The sequence below is a fragment of the Haliotis rufescens genome, unplaced genomic scaffold, assembly GCF_023055435.1.
Source record: "Haliotis rufescens isolate VD_foot unplaced genomic scaffold, xgHalRufe1.0.p SCAF_9, whole genome shotgun sequence".
NCBI lineage: Eukaryota > Metazoa > Mollusca > Gastropoda > Lepetellida > Haliotidae > Haliotis > Haliotis rufescens.
Genome location: NW_025964383.1, coordinates 17,004,687 through 17,025,019, shown reverse-complemented (window position 1 = coordinate 17,025,019; position 20,333 = coordinate 17,004,687). Strand labels below are relative to the sequence as shown.

Below are 20,333 nucleotides of genomic sequence, written 5' to 3'. Positions count from 1 at the left end.
ATATAGCAAAACCCTAAAAAATGGCAATTTTCTACTAGTCCTTATGATACCTTTACCATTGGACAGTGTGGCAAGGACTACAGGACTAGTGCCAATTTCTAACCCTGCAGGATCCTATGATCTTGTGTTCCAATCACTGATGCACTCTGATTATCATCCTTGGGTTTGTGAGAACTATACCCGTGCTCATTGGTTTCACCAAAGTGGTAAACGTCTGAGACATGCGTCCCTCCCACATTAGGCGGACACACGGTGACGTAACTGGAATACTGTTCAAAGCGGCACTACACCCAACTCACTCACAACATAACAAGTTCAGTGCACTTGACTGATTATGGGTAGCATGTTTGTTTGTTTGTTTGTTTGTTGTTTAATGCCACACTCAGCAATATTCCAGCTATATGACGGCGGTCTGGAAATAATCGGGTCTGGACCAGACAATCCAGTGATTGACATCATGAGTGTCGATCCACGCAATTGGGATCGTTGACATGCATCAACCAAGTCAGCAAGCCTGATTACATGAGTTTTTGATATGGTATGATGGTATAGCACCTTGCTGACACTCTTCTGTTATCCCTGCAGACGTGAATCTACTGCGACCTTGACCCCCGCCCCACCATCTCCCTACCTCCACCGCTACGACAAGCTGGACATTCTAGAGATCCGCGACCTTCTCCTGTGCTACCTGTACGTCGTCAAGTGTCTCCCTGAAGGTCAGATAATATTTCAATAATACTCATCTTGTATGGATTTTATAGAAATTATCAACTGTTTCACTCTTTCCATTGTTTTTTTATTTGTTTGTTGTTTAACGCCGCACTCAGCAATATTGCAGCTATATGACGTCGGTCTGTAAATAATCAAGTGGTAATGTCACATCCTACAAAGACAGTGTCATCATTAATTACAGATGATATCTGTTGTTCATGATGTCACTTGAACATATTTACAAAAGTCTGTGGCAAAGAACCAAATGATTATTTGTTTTAGTTCCTTGTTTTATGATTATTTTCATTTGTTATTATGCATTGTGATGAAAGGGCAGTGCATGGTTGGCCAAGGGGTCATAAGGCACCAGCGTGTCTAGAGTTTGGATTCACCGAAGTGAAAAACATATACAACTTCTGCCACTTTGGGCTTTAGACCGCCTCTGTGGCCTCGTGGATAGAGCATCTGCCCGGAGCGCAGACAGTCGGTGGTTTATCCCCGGCTGCCTCATACCAAAAGGCGTTCAGAGATGGTAGTTGTTGTTACCCTGTCAGGCGCTAAGCGTCCAGGGATACAACAAGGACTCAGGACTTGGAGTCAGTACACCTTGTCTGAATGGAGTATCCATTGTTTGTTTAACTGAGGCATGGCGTCTCAGTGGGCTAGCACTATAAACTGGCATCAGTCTGGACTAGTACAAGCAGCTGCATGCTCTCACACACACCCATGCATGAACGCACGCACATGCACACACACTCACATGCAAGCAGGCACACAAACACACATAAGCTGACATGCAGTGATGTTACTGACATTCTGATAAAGATTATTACACACTCACTCACTCACTCACTCACTCACTCACTCACTCACTCCATCAACCCCCTGTTCTCCCCTTCAGATATTCTCCTTGGATGGTTCAACAACTCCTCTGAGAATGATATCGTGGACTTCTTCACATTGCTTGGGTAAGTCAAGCAACAGGCTGTTCTGTGGTGTATATATATACTCGTATATATGACTCCATCACATTACTGCAGTTCCTTCATATCAAAGGCTGTGTCAATTTACATGTAACATTTTTTCGTCGTCCCTCCTATAATAAATGACCAGTACATAAGTAATGTACAAATTTAGTATGTTGTTTTTGTTTGAAAAAATAGAATTCATTTTTCTTCATTGGCCTCTTTCTCTTTCTCCCCCCCCCCACCCCCATTAACTGTGGCGAACCGCATCGTAACTCAGTGCTTTTATTGTTACATAGCATCATTGTTTGGTGCTTATGTTGTGTGTTCCAGAGCATTGTGTCTTGTGATAAAGTCTTAATTTGTACAATCAACCCTACTTTTGCCAGAGATTTATTATGAATATGGAAAATGTTTTGTCACTTTTATTGATTATTATTGTGTTGTCTTTCAGAGTGTGTCTGCATCAGTTCAGATACCAGGGCAGGAAGAGGATCTATACGCTCAGGTAGGGTGATCAGTTTTATATCTGTGACTCCAGTAATGTGTGGATATACCGTATTCGACATAATAAGCATCCAGGGCGCTCTTAAAATTAGAAATAGGGGGCTCTTATTAGAATATTATTTTGGTGAATAGTTGAAAGATAAATTTGGTGGTTTATGCTGACAGCCTGAAATGTTTATATACGATGATATATTTTTCCAGAATTTGATTGCCCATAATTAAGGGTGCATATAACACACAAGTGCGTATTATACATGAATAAATAAGTCTTGTGTACATTGATCAATTGGAAGGGGTGCTAATTGGGATTGTTGACTAGCAAATATATAAGCAAATATCGCCGTGAGGGCTTATTACGTCGAATACGGTACCTGTTCCAGCATGGTCTCAAGTACCATGTTAAATTTGTTTTCAGAGATTGAGTGGTAGATGACAAACTTAGTTTAAATGTCAATGAAACAAAAACTTCATTAATAATGGGTATTAGACAAGTAAATACACTACTGAAGTTTTAGGTTGTAACTATCCTGTATTACCAATAAAGATTATACAATATACATATATTTTCAGTTTTGACTTGACAGCCTATAGACAAGGCCAATGCCATGTTTGTTTGTAAACACTGAAAGTAGAACCTTTCTACCTTCTTTAATTTCATATCTATCCGTAAATGACCCTAACGAATGTCTTTTTTATCCAATGGTTTTATCTTGCCAAGAAACCTACCTATCATTATATATGATAAACATTCTTATCTCAACATTTCAAAATAATTCTGGAATATCAAAATTTCTTGGTTCGATAGAGAGAGAATTTGCATGCCTCTTGCAGTTTGTTTTATCCTAGATCACTCCCTGATAAAGGATTATAGTACATGTACTTCCTCAGCAGTATTCTGAATAAAGTCTGTATTGATTGTTTGGTCCCTACCCTTTACTCATGGTCATGGAGAATCATTTATGTCATATTGGTCATTAAACATATGAATCTAGGCATGTTACCTGTGAACTATGTTACCTTTAACGTGTCATTAACCAACATCAGTGAATGGGTACCCGGTAGGATGAGATGGTGAATGATGTGACGTATAACCTTCTAGCACCTCACAGGTAGCTTGCATTGTATACTACCCAGGGAGCTGAGAATGAAAATTGTTTGCACTCTGATTCATTTTGACAAGGTTAATGATAATGCAGCACCATGAGCTTCACTTGGTGAATGGAATCGTGCATTATTAATGGAATTATTATTATTATTATTATTATTATCTGGTCGGCAGTATGATCGGCGACACATCTAAGAAGGCGTTGTCCCTGCCGTCCAGCAGGAAGTCTATTCCTGGATCCAGCCTGTCGTCGGGGCGGACCAGCATGTACAGCGACGTCGTGGACGGCTTCCACAGTAAGTCCACTCTCTCACCATCATCCATTGTATCCTGTTGTTTCAATGACAGTGGTTTGATAACACAACTTTTATTCAGAGATCTTTTGTTCAATAACAACATCTCTTATTCATTCACACAACTTTTATTCAGTGACATTTTGTTTAATAACAACATCTCTTATTCACTGACAAACGTTTAGTTCAATGACATTTTGTTTAATAACAACATCTCTTATTCACTGACAAACTTTTCATTCAATGATATTTTGTTCAATTCCAACATCTCGTATTCAATGACAATTTTATTTAGTAACAACAAGTTATTCAATAACAATGTCTCGTATTTCAATGACTCCATCTGTGTGTTACAGCGCCGACGTCCTCTGATGCGGATGCAATGATGCGGGCACTGAAGGAGGCCAACATGACGACAGAGGTGGGCCTGGTGGTCCTAGATATCCTCGGACTCTACTGTCAGTACTTCAAGGTCAGTCACATCAGGCGCATGTGTTTACTGAGTTAACCGAGTTCCTCTATCAGTACATGTTATCATCCCCAGGCTTGTTGTAAGAGCTTGACACCCATGAAGATCCGGGGTAGAATAGGTCTTCAGCAACCATGCTTGTCGTAAGAGGTGACTAACGGGATCGGGTGGTCAGGCTTGCTGACTTGGTTGATGCATGTCATCGTATCCCAATTGCGTAGATCGATGCTCATGATGTCAATTACTGACTTGTCTGGTCCAAATTTGATTATTAACAGACTGCCCCCGTATAGCTGGATTATTGCTGATATAGCGGGGTAAAACAACAGACAAACATTACATAAGACCTTGACTCATCTAAGATTGTCTTTCTCTTTTCTTCGGGTTGCATTTAATATACAGGGAAAGAATGCTGTGAAATTGAAGTGTGTGTAGGCTCGGGTCAAATTTGATTCATTTCATTCAGAGAAGAGTAGGTTTGTCTTCATCTCCTATATTTTTGGTGTATATAAATCCAGCAATAGTTACTGTACTTAAACACTGGCACATCACATAGTATGTTGGTAGATCTAGTATTTCATCCTGTGTCGTAATCTTGCATATCACCATGTGTTTCCTTGTATTACAGAAAGACATGGAGGCACGGGAGGGGGAGAACGCCCCAATGAAGGCTGTGTTCCGTCTGTACCTGACGTTCCTGCGCACCAGCCAGTCTGAAACGCTGCAGAAGCATGTGTTTGCTGCACTCAGAGGCTTCATAAAGAAGGTATACTCCCTGCTGGGGATAGTTACTTGTGTGCAATACGGGAGGTATACTCCCTGCTGGGGATAGTTACTTGTGTGTAATATGGGAGGTATACTCCCTGCTGGGGATAGTTACTTGTGTGTAATATGGGAGGTATACTCCCTGCTGGGGATAGTTACTTGTGTGCAATACGGGAGGTATACTCCCTGCTGGGGATAGTTACTTGTGTGTAATATGGGAGGTATACTCCCTGCTGGGGATAGTTACTTGTGTGTAATATGGGAGGTATACTCCCTGCTGGGGATAGTTACTTGTGTGTAATACGGGAGGTATACTCCCTGCTGGGGATAGTTACTTGTGTGTAATATGGGAGGTATACTCCCAGCTGGGGATAGTTACTTGTGTGTAATACGGGAGGTATACTCCCTGCTGGGGATAGTTACTTGTGTGTAATACGGGAGGTATACTCCCAGCTGGGGATAGTTACTTGTGTGTAATACGGGAGGTATACTCCCAGCTGGGGATAGTTACTTGTGTGTAATACGGGAGGTATACTCCCAGCTGGGGATAGTTAATTGTGTGTAATACAGGAAGTATACTCCCAGCTGGGGATAGTTACTTGTGTGTAATACGGGAAGTATACTCCCAGCTGGGGATAGTTACTTGTGTGTAATACGGGAGGTATACTCCCAGCTGGGGATAGTTACTTGTGTGTAATACGGGAGGTATACTAGGGGATAGTTACTTGTGTGTAATACGGGAGGTATACTCCCTGCTTGGTATAGTTACTTGTGTGTAATACGGGAGGTATACTCCCACAGCTGGGGATAGTTACTTGTGTGTAATACGGGAGGTATACTCCCACAGCTGGGGATAGTTACTTGTGTGTAATACGGGAGGTATACTCCCACAGCTGGGGATAGTTACTTGTGTGAAATATGGGAGGTATACTCCCAGCTGGGGATAGTTACTTGTGTGCAATATGGGAGGTATACTCCCAGCTGGGGATAGTTACTTGTGTGCAATATGGGAGGTATACTCCCAGCTGGGGATAGTTACTTGTTCTAGATAAGGAAAGTTTGTTTCAAAGTTAATTGTGTGTAGTACAGGAGCTATATTCTTTTGTTATTGGTACACATTTGAAATGAGGGAGTTATATACCCTAGTTAATGAGTATATACCCTCGTGTCAAATATTCCGATGAAATTTTAACAGAATGACACATTCATTTCAGCATGGACCAGTTTACTCATTTAGATAAATTAGAGAATTATTAAATTAAAGGAATGAATTGAGATTAATGGGATTAATATTTGTGCATTTAGTTTTCCTGATCAGTGGTGTTACTAGACCTGATGGTGGATGCTGTTGTTTCATGCCTCTCAATGTACAGTTCCAGATCGCCTTGTTCAAGGGAAGTGCCTCTATGTGTGGGGAACTCTGCTATGAGGTACGTTTGTTCATTCATAACTTGTTCAGGCAGCAGTCAGTTGAGACAGCTTCTAAACACCAGTTGTTTCCTGGCTACGCTCAGCTGTTATATGAATGTGCGACATGAATATATGTAGGACTTGTATGATGCATGTTCTCTAGAATTTGGTTTATAAAAAACAATTTGTGCAATAACGCTCCACGCCACGCCACGCCACGCCACGCCACGCCACGCCACAACTCATCCACTGTCCCCCTCCCCCATCAAACTCACCACTCACTCACTCACTCTGTGAGTGGCTTCCCAACTTGACTACCTTGTGTTGTGTAGACTCCTCCATCCTACCCACCGCTCACTCTCTCACTCTATGGCGTCCGCCCGGAGAGCAGAAGGTCCAGGGTTCGATCCCTGGCCGCGTCATACCAAAAGTTGTTAAAAGATGGTCCTTGTTGTTACCCTGTCTGGCGCTCAGCATTAAGGGGCTAAAACAAGGACTGGTCGGTTCGGTGTTGGTATACAGTGTCTGAGTGGGGTATTCATGTTAATCTGCGGCATGGTATCTCAGTGAGCTAGCACTATAAATCTGCATCAGTCTGGACTAGTACAAGCAGCTACACACACGTGCATGCTATGTAAGTGCAATAATCTTGGATGCGATGTAAACCCAATTTCACCTCACCTCACCTCACCTCACCTCACCTCACCTCACTCACTCTATGAGTGGGTTTCCAACTTGACAACCTTGTGTTCATGTAGACTCCTCCCCCATCAAATCAAACCCACCACTTACTCACTCACTCTCTGAGAGGCTTCCCAACTTGACTGCCTTGTGTTGTGTAGATCCTGCGGTGCTGCAGCTCCAAGCTCAACTCCACCCGGAGGGAGGCGTGTGCCCTGCTGTATCTGCTGATGAGGACCAACTTTGAGTACTCCAACAAGAAGAGCTTCACCAGAGTGCACCTGCAGGTATGTGAAGTTCTACCATGACATTGAACAATAATTGATTCTGATTGGTTCAAAAAAGGTATTCTTTTTCCAACTGAAACCTCTTTTAAATTAGCCTAAATACTGATCCATAAAAAATGGCTGCCAATTCTCAATTGGCCTAAATACTAATCCATAAAAGCCTTGAAATGGCCTAGATTTGGTAATTTGTGCATAATTTGCTCCATGTGCAGGTATGACCATATATGGATTGTATGCTTCATGTGCAGGTATAGCTACGACCATATATGGACTGTATGCTCCATGTGCAGGTATAATTATGACCATATATAGGCTGTATGCTCCATGTGCAGGTATAGCTATGACCATATATGGATTGTATGCTCCATGTGCAGGTATAGCTATGACCATATATGGATATATGTTACAGGTGATCATCTCGGTGTCCCAACTGATCGGGGACGTGATGCTCCTCAGTACGTCGCGTTTCCAGGAGAGTCTCGCCATCGTCAACAACTACGCCAACACCGACCGCGGAATACAGGTGAGAATGCTTCTCTCTCTCTGTGTGTGCTTCATGTGCTCTGCAGGGCCTGTCTCAAAACTATATCTTTGAATATTATATACTTAAACATGATCAAAATTATCATTGGACATATATTGATGTGGTAATTTGAATATAATCATTCATACAACTTAAGCCTAATGAATGTCAAGGCATCTAAAATCATATTAATTCAAAGTTATCATTGCATGACATTTTTTTGGCTGGTGTACTTTGGAATATTATTATAACTTTTAATGCAACGTAAACCTGAGGAATATTGTAAAATATTACATTTTGAGACAGTCCCCATTTAGATTGAAACTAACACTATATTCTTCTTTTGAAAGTAATATTAACAGCTAGGATGACTAAAAGGTTCTAAGTGTTGTTTTGGAGAGTTAATTCATGGGAATCTAGTTAATATTTAATTGGTGTATGGGGACAATAACTGTTTTATTTCTTGCTAACTTAAGCTTGCTGTGAAGCAATACCACAGACTTTCATTAGCCAATCATGATCATGGTATCAGGTATAGGTAGACATATCTTTTCGCAGGGTAACTTTGGCGTAAGATCTGGCCATGTGACTAACACTCAGTTATTGTGTTGCATGATGGGAAGGAAAGAATCTCATGTTTGTTTTTCTCAAAAGTTTCAGGATAAAAATTCTAAGACAGTGAGTATGTTCTTTTGAACATGTTGGTTGGACCACATGAGTGAAAAGCTTGAGACATAGTTGCCTCTCTTGCTGCCGACCCATGACTTACTTTAGTGGGGGTTGTCTCATGGTTATTACATCAAATATTTAGGGACTGACCATTTCATCTTCAGCTTCAGCCTAGAAAAAACATTTCTGATCAAGGAAAACTGACTTTTCCTTGACGTTATGGTCAAATGAATATATTTTCAGATGAAAATAGGATTCTGAGAAATAAGATTTGCTGAATTGATGACAGAATATAAAAACTCACAGGTTCCACGCTGAACATGAAATGGCCGATCCCAGTTGAAACCTTTGTTTGTGTTTATTCCCTTTACCCTTTCACCAGAAAATGGAGGCTGGAATATACTGCATGATCGTTCCTGTTGGGAGAAGTCAAAATACCTCAACCCTCAAACATAATGTTTCATTTTTGAATTGGCAACTTTTGAGACAACCCCTACATCTGCATCACACTGGGCAACACTTGCTGTTGCTATGACAACTGATTTTGATAACTCCTGCAACACATAATGTCATACTAGAACAAATAGGACATAGACGCACAGGTTTTGTGGAAACAATATTAGCATTAACCTAGTATTATAATACTGAAGTTACTTACATTTAAAAATATGTTAGTACTACAGTTCTTGTGATATTAATAGCTTGACTTTCGTCATATTTGCATTTGAATTTCCTTTTAAGTAGGAGGAATAAGCCTGGATGAGTAGACATATTTTTGTATGGGAGATTCATTCATTTTATTTATTACTGTTTATTACATTAAAAATCTTATAATTTTGAAGTTATGTAACCACATCTCATTTTTTTCTGAAAATCTTGAGCTGCTTGGTAGAGACTAATAGTTAAGTTTGTGTATTCAAATCCAAAGTACTATGGTATATTTTCTCAAGTTAGACATAGATATTGCGAGAGTTAAACTAATTAGAACTTTGTTAACATTTAACAGATCATAGAACACTAATGTTTGTTTTGTTTGGACATGCAATATTAACAGTTTGATTAACTATGTATGTACCACGTCATACCTTCTGAAATCAACACCTTGCAACTGACAATCACTTCTACCTACATATTTCATGTATAGGACATGCACGGTTCATCTATTACCAGGGGCGACGGGGTAGCCTAGGGGTTAAAGTGAAGACCCGGGTTCGATTCCCCACATGGGTACAATGTGTGAAGCCCATTTTCCGGTGTGCCCCGCCGTGATATTGCTGGAATATTGCTAAAAGCGGCATAAAAAATTCTCTCTCACTCACTCATCTATTACTAGTTTTAACAAACAATATGCTGTTTGTACTGGACACTGATTATGTATGTCAAAGGTCAAGGGTCAAGAGGTCAAATCTGGATTAAAAAGAATTGGTGTAAAAAATGGTGATTTCACTCAGTCAATTAAGTTCAACTGACAGTCCATTCTTTTGCACATGGATTAAGTAAATCCATAATCAGTCGCACAGTTCAAGACAAAAAATGTTTCTTGTTTTTTTTTGTTTAATAAGTTTGATCAGGTTTCTCATATAATATCCTTTCCATGGCCAAATCGTATTAAAACATAACATTTTCAAAATGCTGGTATGTTTTGTCTGGCAAACAACCAATCCAGCATTAAACGTAATAAAAAATAAGCTCTCAATACATCAGACTCCGGACATTTATGAACATTAAGTCATATAGTCATGTTTATTAATTAATATCTCCAAAAGTTATATGTGTAAATAAGGCAGAATTGTGTCATTAGACCAGGGAAACCATGTCTTATAAATAACAGCCTTCCGATGGGTTGTCCAAAATAACGGCGCAATAGGGAAATCATTACGAAAAATACAAACCAGCAAAAAACATCACAAAACTTTAGTTACGTTTAATCCCAGACTGGTTGTGCTCTCGAAAAAACATACCAGCATTTTGAAAACCAAATTTGTATTCTTTGAAAGGCATTTAGAAGAGATACACATAAGGAAGAAAATTTATGGATGTCAACTTCTTCAGAGTATATGCTCACTCCTTTCATTCACCTGATGAAGGAGTAAACATATAATCCAAAACATGTTCCTCATAATAAAGAAGTTGACATCCATAAATTTTCTTCCTCAAATGTTTATTACCGTTACAGGGGCGGTCAGGTAGCCTAGTGGTTAAAGCGTTCGCTTGTCACGCCGAAGACCCGGGTTCGATTCCCGACATGGGTACAATGTGTGAAGCCCATTTCTGGTGTCCCCCGCCGTGATATCGCTGGAATATTGCTAAAAGCGGCGTAAAACCATACTCACTCACTCACTATTACCGTTACATACGTGTTGGTTGTCCTTGAGAAAACATGCAAGCTGTGCTTAGGATATACCGGTACATCATTGTTCTCATTGTTCAAATTGTTTTCATGAACATCTTCATTGGGGGGACAATGTATCTTATTTTGATTTGGTTTCTTGAAACTAAAAGTGATTAACTACCTAAGCAGCCTTCGCAATTCACAACGCTAAAATTGTGCTGAGGGCAAATAAAAACCCCATGATGGTAGTCATCATTGTGTTATAGCTTTTCAGGGCTATAATTCTGAATCAGGGCCTACTTGCACAAAGCGATCTTAGCGCTAAGATGATCGTAACTCCCATGCTTTAACATAGGCTTACAATAGTCATAGCGCTAAGATCGCTTTGTGCAAGTGGGCCCAGGTCTCAGTGCTTCAATTTTGCTTCAACTTGGAGCTAAATAAAACTGACAGAATATGTAAATATAGTGAACAGTTTCGAAGAACTAGTAAAGTAAAGTTTACATTTGTCCTTTGGACGTCTTAAAAGGACTGAATTTCTAAGGCTGATCTAACTATGGTTTACTTGAGATGTGTAATTATATAAGTAAGTTGTCAGGTATTCAGGTTAGTTTAGTAAGGCAGGGCTAGTTATTGAACTGTGATAGTGATACGTGCCCATCAAGATCTGGGTTAGAAGACCCATGCTAAGACGGGTAACGGGATCGGGTGGTCAGGCTCGCTGACTTGGTTGATGCATGTCATCATGTCCCAATTGTGTAGATTGACATTTATGATGTGAATCACTGGATTGCACTGGGTCATACTATGACAGTGTGGAACATTGCTTCTAATATTGATCACTGGATTTTCTGGTCCAGATTCAATATTTGTACAGACCACTGTCATATAGCTGGAAAATTGCTGAGTGCATCATTAAACAAATAGCAAAAAAAACACACAAAAACAAATGTGTAAATTGTTATGAATATATCCCAAAGAAATGCATGGCGACCAGGTGTTGGAAATTACAAATTCAACCATTATTTCCTTGGTGGATGCCCCATTTCCCCAAACCCTCAGCCCCGGCCTGCCAATGTATTGTCCCTGTTTCTGCCATGCATTATGTACAGTCAGGGTTCCTTACACTGAGACTTGTAGCACATCCTGTATTGTGTGTGTGGAGGTATGGTGGACTGGGACATTTGGTCAGATATTCTTGGTTTGTGTTGATTGGTTGTATTTTCTCCTGCTATACTTGTTGGTTATAAGTATAGTTTTTTTATGGATGTGATTGTAAGGAGACTCTATGTCAGATTGTTTGTAATTATTGCATATTGTAGTAAAAATGTTGCCAGGTAGATCTTTGGAAGGGATCCTGAGGGTACTGACTTCCTTTAGAAAATTACATATTCACTGTCAGTGACCATTGACCAAATATACAGTGTAATATATTTTTTTAAAATTATTCCCCCTTTCACAAATTCCTGGGACCTTCCTTGTTGCTCTTTTTCTCTTTTCTATTTTTACGTTTTATTGATTGTGTACAAATAGACTGAAGTATTTTGGTTCGTTCTGGGTTTACCTCCCTGGACATGGGAACTGTGTATGGTAGATCACATGCGCTGGCAGAATCGCATGATGCTCATTTGGGGGCGTAGTCATCAAAGATGACACAAGTCAATGTGCAGAGTTGTCCCCCTTTCACATGCCAGGATTGAGTGGTTGTTGGTTTAAAACCCCAGAGTGTCCTTGATCCATGCTTGATGTTTTAACAGACTTCACTTTGGGCTTTCTCTCACTTTAATCTCAAATACACAATGTAGAAATACTGTACAAAATGGCCTTAAACTATGACAATCATGAATTACATATTCTTTATGTACATAGAGGCCTGTTCATAGATTCCCATGAAGATCCAGGGTAGAATAGGTCTTCAGCAACCCATCCTTGCCGTAAAAGGCGACTTTGCTTGTCGTAATTGGCGAATAACGGGATCGGGTGGTCAGGCTCGCTGACTTGGTTGATGCATATCAGCACATCCCAGCAGCGTGGATTGATGCTCATGATATCAATCACTGGATTGTCTGGTCCAGATTTGATTATGTACAGACCGCTGTGAATATACATGTAGCTTGAATATTGGTGAGTGCGGTGTTAAACAACAAACAAGTCTTCTATAGTCAGTGAAGAATGTGAGTGAGTGCTTTCTCCCCTGGCTTGGTGAAATTCTCTCTGTGTTGACTCTATGCTGGATACCGCGCCAGTCGTGTTATCCGTGTGTAGCGGGATGCCTGGCTTCATCAACCTGTGTGGCTTTACCTATTATAGCTCATTTGTAATTTATAGCATCTGAAGTCACGAATGTTTATCTTCTATTTAATTGTTTTGTCTTATTACTGAGTGAGTGGTTTTATGCAGCTTTTTGCAATATTCTAATCAGGTCTTGACAACTTTTAATTTGAACTTGATAGTATATTGAAATATTTTCACCTTGCACAAGAAATGATTGGTTTTTATATTCTTTCTTCTTGTTGAAAGATCTTTTATAACTAACTATTTGCTTGTATTTTCAATAACAAGTGGTAGGGCTAGGACGGGTAACTCGGGTACCCGGGTCAGGTGGGTACTGAGTAGGACCCGGGTAGAGGACTACCCGGACCCGTGGTTAGTCACGTGATGATATTGTTTAATGGCAAAAATGATCAAGAACTCTTTGGTTACACTATAAGTGATAAATGTTCTCATTTCTTTCTGACTTTGCACACATTCCTTCTGACTTTATATGTATGCATAATGATTAAACATCAGTCAACGTCAGTGTAGGCATGACTAGATCGGATTATACGTGTATCTAAATACATTTTGACAGAAGTACGGTCAAACTATTCCCAATCGGACATTTTGTACCTATCTCTTGAAACCTACAGTGGGTACTCGGGTAGGGTCGGGTAATAGGGGGGTGGGTACCCGGGTAGTAAATTGGGACTCGTCCCAGCCCTAACATGTGGTGGAGATCATAGGATTAATTTAGCATCAAACAAGTGTCCCAAAACATAGGGCAATCTACAACCTCTCCACTTAAATCAAATTTAGTTTTGACAATTTGTTCGAAATAACGACAAAAAATGTTTCACTAGTTTTCTTAGGCTCCATGCAACAGTTGGTGAACTTTCAGTCAGAACGATGGAATCATTTATTTTATAGATAAAAAATGTGTTTTGCCTTCTTTAGGACTCAGGGGGAAAGATAAAGTCTCCTAAAGTAATGTCATTGCACATTGGTGAACATTTGGGTTGGCAGATACATACACTGAGGAGTTTAAAACATCAACAATAGAATATATGTAAATATTACACACGAAAAATACATTTGTAATCAGTGATAATATTGTTAGCTACACAATGTGTTTTGATTGTTCAAAATTCTTAACGCTTAAGGTAACAGAGGACTAGGAGAAATGACAGCTATTTGTAATACTTTCTAACACCACGAGTTGTACTATTGGATTATAGACTGAAATGGGACAGGTTCTGCCATCAGAAGCTATGATACTTGATCAAACGACCCACTTCCACAAAGCCATCTCAGCATCGCGACTGTAAGTCTATGTTCAGTATGAGAGTAACGATCATCTTAGCGCTAAGATCGCTTTGCGGAAAAATGGCTTAGACAGCTACGGCCCATTACATACTATGGTGATTCTTGGTTAGAATCGGTTCCCAGCAACTTATGATTGTTGTAAGCTTTGACTTAGTGGATCTGGTGATCAGGCTTGGTGATTTGGTTGATCGCAAAGGCATTGATCGTTGCTCATAATATCAATCACGGGTTTGTCTGGTCTCGATTTTTAAAGTCTGCTGTCTTATTACTGAAGTATAAGCAATGTTAAGCAACAAACAAATAAACTAACATACTTATTCTAAAGTGATCTTAGTTCTGAAAGTAAATATACATCTATGTTAGAGTCACAATCATGTATGGCTAAAGCCCCAGAAACCCCGGTCCACAGAGACATCTTAGCACTAAGGTGCTTGTAAACCTAGACTTAAGACAGTCATGGCGCTGTCTTTGTGGAATGGTCCAGATGACTTAGACACCACTACCTGAAATGGAGTCCAAAACAGTTGCATGCGTAACTAAGCATCATGACCTCACCTGCCTTTGTCCACGCACACAATGCTACTACACCAGCGCTTTGATGTCCAGTTGGGAGCTTGTTGGTGCTATCTGCAGATGTAACATGTCTGTCACTCGCAACATGGTGGCTTCCAGGTGGCGACACTCATACTAACAAGGGAATATGGAGGAAGATCGCACTCTCTTTCTTCAATGGTTTACTGATTCTTTTAGTAAGTGACTCAGTGAGTCAGTGAGTGAGTCAGCCAGTGAGCCAGTGAGTCAGTGAGTGAGTCAGCCAGTGAGCCAGTGAGTGAGTGAGTGAGTCAGCCAGTGAGTCAGTGAGTGAGTCAGCCAGAGAGCCAGTGAGTCAGTGAGTGAGTCAGCCAGTGAGTCAGTGAGTGAGTCAGCCAGTGAGTCAGTGAGTCAGTGAGTGAGTCAGCCAGTGAGTCAGTGAGTAAGTCAGCCAGTGAGTCAGTCAGTCAGTCAGCAAGTGAGTCACTGAGTCAGCCAGTGAGTCAGTGAGTGAGTCAGTCAGCAAGTGAGTCAGTGAGTGAGCCTGTGAGTGAGCCAGTGAGTCAGTGAGTAGGGTTTTACACCACGTTTATAAATATTCCAGCCTTGTTACTGGGTACATAAAAAATGGGCTGAACATATTGTACCCATTTGGAATCAAACCCAGGTCTTCAGATTGATGAGCCAACACCTTCACCAGGGGGCTCCCTCACCAACCGACCCTTAAGATCATGGGTAGAATAGGTCTTGAGCAACCCATGCTTGCCGTAAAAAGTGACTATGCTTGTAACGGGATCGGGTGGTCAGGCTCGCTGACTTGGTTGATGTATTTCATCGTATCCCAATTGCGAAGATCGATGCTCATGATGTCAATCCTGGATTGTCTGGTCCAGACTCGATTATTTACATACAGTCGTCATGTAGCTGGAATATTGCTGAGTGTGGCATTAAACAACAAACAAACAAATCCTTATTGTAAGACCATGCCAAACATTTTGCTTTTCAGCTTTTCAGGAGGTCATTTTAAGAAATGTTAATGTTGACTTGAGGTTCATTTGTTTAAGCAGATCTTTTGAAATAACTGGGCTTATTTAAACTCAACCCCAAAGATGGGTTGGCATATTTTCAATTAGGGTATTTTTACTTTGGCAGTATTTTTGTCTGGGTTGTATGTAAAACAAGAATCTTATTTTGTCTGGCTTAATAATATTTAAATGGTGCTCCTTGTCTGAATATTCTTGATTTTTGGGTGACATTTAGTGTAACAAATGTTATATTTGGGATAACACTTTCTTAGTAAAGTACAGATTCTCATACTTTTTTGGGGTTGAGTCCTGTCCAGGATTCCAACCCACACTTGAGTGAGGCACCTAATCGCCAGCACACAAAGTCAGCGATCTAACCCACAAAGCCACCGAGGCTTCCACAAAAATGAAAGTCTGTCAATTGGTAGTCTAGATCACGTACTTTGTATTCATGACATTGAGTGGTTTGGGATTTACTGGGGTTTAGCAGGAAGGACATTGGGATACTATGCCGCAGTTTAACATGGATACCCCACTCAGACACAGTATACTGACTCTGAGCCGACCAGTCCTTGTTTAACCCCTAAATGCCGAGCGCCAGACAGGGTAACAAGTAGTAACATCTTTTCACATCTTTTGGTATGACGCAGCCGGGGACTGAACCCTGTACCGTCCTCTCTCCACTAGTAGAGTACCACTAGACCAAGGAGGCGGTCGTTTGGGCTTGTAAATGTGTCTGGTTAAGTGGCATCACTGTTTGATATTGAAATTTTATTATGATGTGTGTGCAAATAGTTCATCTCATGTCCCTCTCAAACATTGGGCTGTAAAGTTAGAATGGTTAGTCTTGTTCTCTGTTGAACTTTCTGTTATTGTTACCTTCTGAGGTTGACGTTTCTGATTTAATTACTGTGTAAATGTTTTCTGTTATTATATTGTTGATTGTGATATTAATTTGAGATATCAGGGATTTTTTGCTCAGAGACCACTATGTTACATTAATATACAATGTTAAAAGTAAGTAAGTTGGGTTTAACACCGCTTTTAGCAGTATTCCAGTTATGTCACTGCATGTTAGATGATATGAGAGGAATAATTGAAGTGACGCAGGTCTCAGACGTTTTTCAATTTGGTGAAACCCACGAGCAGGAGTATGGTGCTGGCAAACATAGAAACATGGTAGGGACAAACCAGAATTTGAACCCACAATCATAGGATTCTGGCATGCCCAAGGGACACAACTCTGCTCAGGACCTGCAGCGCCTTAGACGACTCGGCTACCCGTGTCCCCCTATGTTAAATACCACTGAATTAAAGAAAATACAAAATTTAAGAAAATCCAAAGTTTGAACAAAATAACTATCTTTTTTCCAATTTGACTACCAGGAGGACCCTAGGAGATCTGGGTTAGAATAGGTCTTCAGCAACCCATGCTTGCCCTAAGAGGCGACTGAGCTTGTCCTAAGAGGCGACTAACGGGATCCGGTGGTCAGGCTCGCTGACTTGGTTGAAGCATGTCATCGTATCCCAATTGCGTGGATCGATGCTCATGATATCAATCACTGACTTGTCTGTCCCAGACTCGAATATTTACAGACCGCTGTCATATAGCTGGAGTATTGGTGAGCGGGCGATAAACAACAAACTACCAAGGACTCTCAGTTTGGTGTCACAGATAATCACCAGACATGGAGGCGTCTCAGGCTGATACTGAAGATCATAAGACTGCATTAAATGCCGTGAAAGGTTTCTGAGGTATATTTGGGTTCAAACTGACACAATAACAATGAGGTCAACTTTTTATTTTTCTCAGCAGAAATCAAACAAGAAAAGTCAGGTCAGTTTTTTTGAGCATTCAAGCTTTGGTAGTGACTAACATACTAGTTGTCTACAACATATTATCAAGTCTTCTCTGCTCTACTTGCTTTGATTCCTGTATGCACTCTGTTGTTGCCTCCTGTAACTCACACCCTGTGAAGATTCCTGGGTAGAATAGGTCTTCAGCAGCCCATGCTTGCCAGAAAGGGCAACTATGCTTGTCATAAGAGATGACTAAAAGGATTGGGTGGTCAGACTGGCTGACTTGGTTGATGCATGTCATCATATCCCAATTGTGTAGATTGATGCTCATGATATCAATCACTGGATTGTCTGGTCCAGACTCGATTATTTACAGACTGGGGTCATGTAGCTGGAATATTGCTGAGTAATGAATAAAACAGTGAACACATACACAAGGGCGGAGGATAGAAGCACTGAATATAGAATGCTGCATACGAAACTTTAAACTAAAAATTAAAGACCAAAGTCGCCATTTGTAAAGTGATGTCCCAATGCCTTGGAAACTTTCATCCATTTCGGCCTAACATTCAAAATAACATATCATTCTTAGTTTCAACAAAATCAAAATAAACATTGGATTGTCTAGTCCAGACTCCCATCACTAGATTGTCTGGCCAAATCCGTTTACAGGCTGCCTTCATATGGCAGAGTATTGCTGTGCAGCATAAGACAACAAACAAACATGTTAATGCAAAGTGTACTACCGGTAGATGGTAGGGCAGGAGATGCTTACTCTTTTCACAGACACCTGGGGGCACGGGTGGCCCAGTCGTCTAAGGCGCCGCGATTGGCTGTGCAGAGTTGCGTCCCTTGGGCACGCCAGAAACCTATGATTGTGGGTTCGAATCCCGGTTCGCCCTGATTATGTTTCTAGGTTTGTCAGCACCATACCCGTGCTCGTAGGTTTCACCGAAGTGGTAAACGTCCGAGACCTGCATCACTTAGGGCTTTCCTCCCACATTAAGCTGACACGCCGTGATATAACTGGAATACTGTTAAAAGCGGCGTCAAACCCAACTCACTCACTCACTCACTCACAGACACCTGGTGTCATCACTGATTTTTTGGGATCAATTCATTTCAATTTCACCACTATTTTGTTACACCCAATGGAATCTGTTTCTTCAGATGATCAAAACTGGTTATTTCCCTGTGTTGATGTTATACATTTATAGAAATAATGTATGTACTTGGCAGCATATTAAATATAATGCTTAAATATTTAATGTGTAAATGATGTTGTTACTTTGAGGAAATGCAATTTTACTATGTAGCAATGAGATTCTGTGTGATTTTTTTTTTTTTAAGTAAGCCACTTTGTAGGAATAATATCACAATGAGATGCTTGAAATGGCTGCAATCATGTCACAGTGGGCTGACAGAAATACTCACCCATTAATATGACAAGGCACAGCCTATCAGGACATAGCATCTCATTCATAGCCAAGTTTGTTTCCTCTATCAATAGATCTGTGCCTGGATGAAAAACAGGACTGACATTGTTGTGCCCCACGGCAACCTTGTAGACCGTCCTATTGTTATAAATGATAATGCCTGTTTGATGTTGTATCTGAGTAAAGTTGTTCAGTATCTCTAAGACAACACTGACAAGAAAGTTACAAATATTGACCAGCTTTGTTGCGTTTAACACTCTGAAATGGACAAGCTTGAGTAACATTAGAAACTAGAAACATTGTTCCGATTGTACACCCTGTGAGTGAAGACTTGGTGTGGTCCACACCTGGGCTTGTTCCACTGTTGAAGGGATGGAATAACGTCACCACTGCTGGTAGGTGGTCAGTAATTGTTGTTATCACCCATATAAAGAGGATAATTATGATGATTAATTATTTAAAAGAAACAATTTTCTGATTCTTGAGATGTTTTTTTTTGATTGGTTAAAATCGCCCGCTTTCCCTGTGTGGGGATTCCAGGATAGAATCAGTTCCCAGCACCCACACCTGTAGGGATTCTGGGCTTGCTCATGCTATCAATCACTGATCTACTCCCAGACTCTGAAAGGTGCTCATGTTATCGACCACTCATCCACTTGTCCGGCCCAGACTCTGAAAGTTGCTCATGCTATCGACCACTCATTCACTTGTCCGGCCCAGACTCTGGAAGCCATAATACTATCAATTATTGATCCACTTGTCCGGCCCAGACTCTGGAAGCTGCTTATGCTATTGACCACTGATCCACTCCCAGACTCTGGAAGCTGTTCATGCTATCAACCGTTGATCCCAGACTCTGGAAGCTGCTCATGCTATCGACCACTGATCCGCTCCAAGACTCTTGAAGCTGCTCATGCTATCGACCACTGATCCGCTCCAAGACTCTGGAAGCTGCTTATGCTATCGACCACTGATCCACACCCAGACTCTGGAAGCTGTTGATGCTATCGACACCGATCCACTCCCAGCCTCTGGAATCTGCTCATGCTATCAATCACTGATCCACTCCCAGACTCTGGAAGCAGTTGATGTTATCGACCACTGATCCAATTGTCTGGCCCAGAGTTGATTATTTACATGCCACGGATATGTAGCTGTATAACTATTACTATCCTCAATAAACTCAAGGTATTCAGATAAGCAGGTTGCAAGGATAAGAGCTTACAAGGGGTGGGGTTGGAT

General features: G+C 40.8%; 1 protein-coding gene across 24 annotated transcripts in view; it reads left to right on the top strand.

Annotated features, from left to right (window-relative positions):
- Positions 1 to 20,333, top strand: part of LOC124119718 (dedicator of cytokinesis protein 9-like) — a 190,253-nt gene that overhangs the window by 133,946 nt on the left and 35,974 nt on the right. For 15 of the 24 annotated variants that reach the window (XM_046482343.2, XM_046482341.2, XM_046482340.2 and 12 more), the window contains 11 exons: positions 586 to 716; positions 1,613 to 1,679; positions 2,131 to 2,184; positions 3,463 to 3,584; positions 3,938 to 4,053; positions 4,679 to 4,816; positions 6,189 to 6,245; positions 7,068 to 7,193; positions 7,603 to 7,716; positions 8,371 to 8,394; positions 17,669 to 17,692. In XM_046482343.2, coding sequence (XP_046338299.2) covers positions 586 to 716; positions 1,613 to 1,679; positions 2,131 to 2,184; positions 3,463 to 3,584; positions 3,938 to 4,053; positions 4,679 to 4,816; positions 6,189 to 6,245; positions 7,068 to 7,193; positions 7,603 to 7,716; positions 8,371 to 8,394; positions 17,669 to 17,692 — 973 coding nt within the window. The remainder of the gene's footprint in view (positions 1 to 585; positions 717 to 1,612; positions 1,680 to 2,130; positions 2,185 to 3,462; positions 3,585 to 3,937; positions 4,054 to 4,678; positions 4,817 to 6,188; positions 6,246 to 7,067; positions 7,194 to 7,602; positions 7,717 to 8,370; positions 8,395 to 17,668; positions 17,693 to 20,333) is intronic. The other 9 variants (XM_046482345.2, XM_046482342.2, XM_046482344.2 and 6 more) reach the window with 5 other exon arrangements.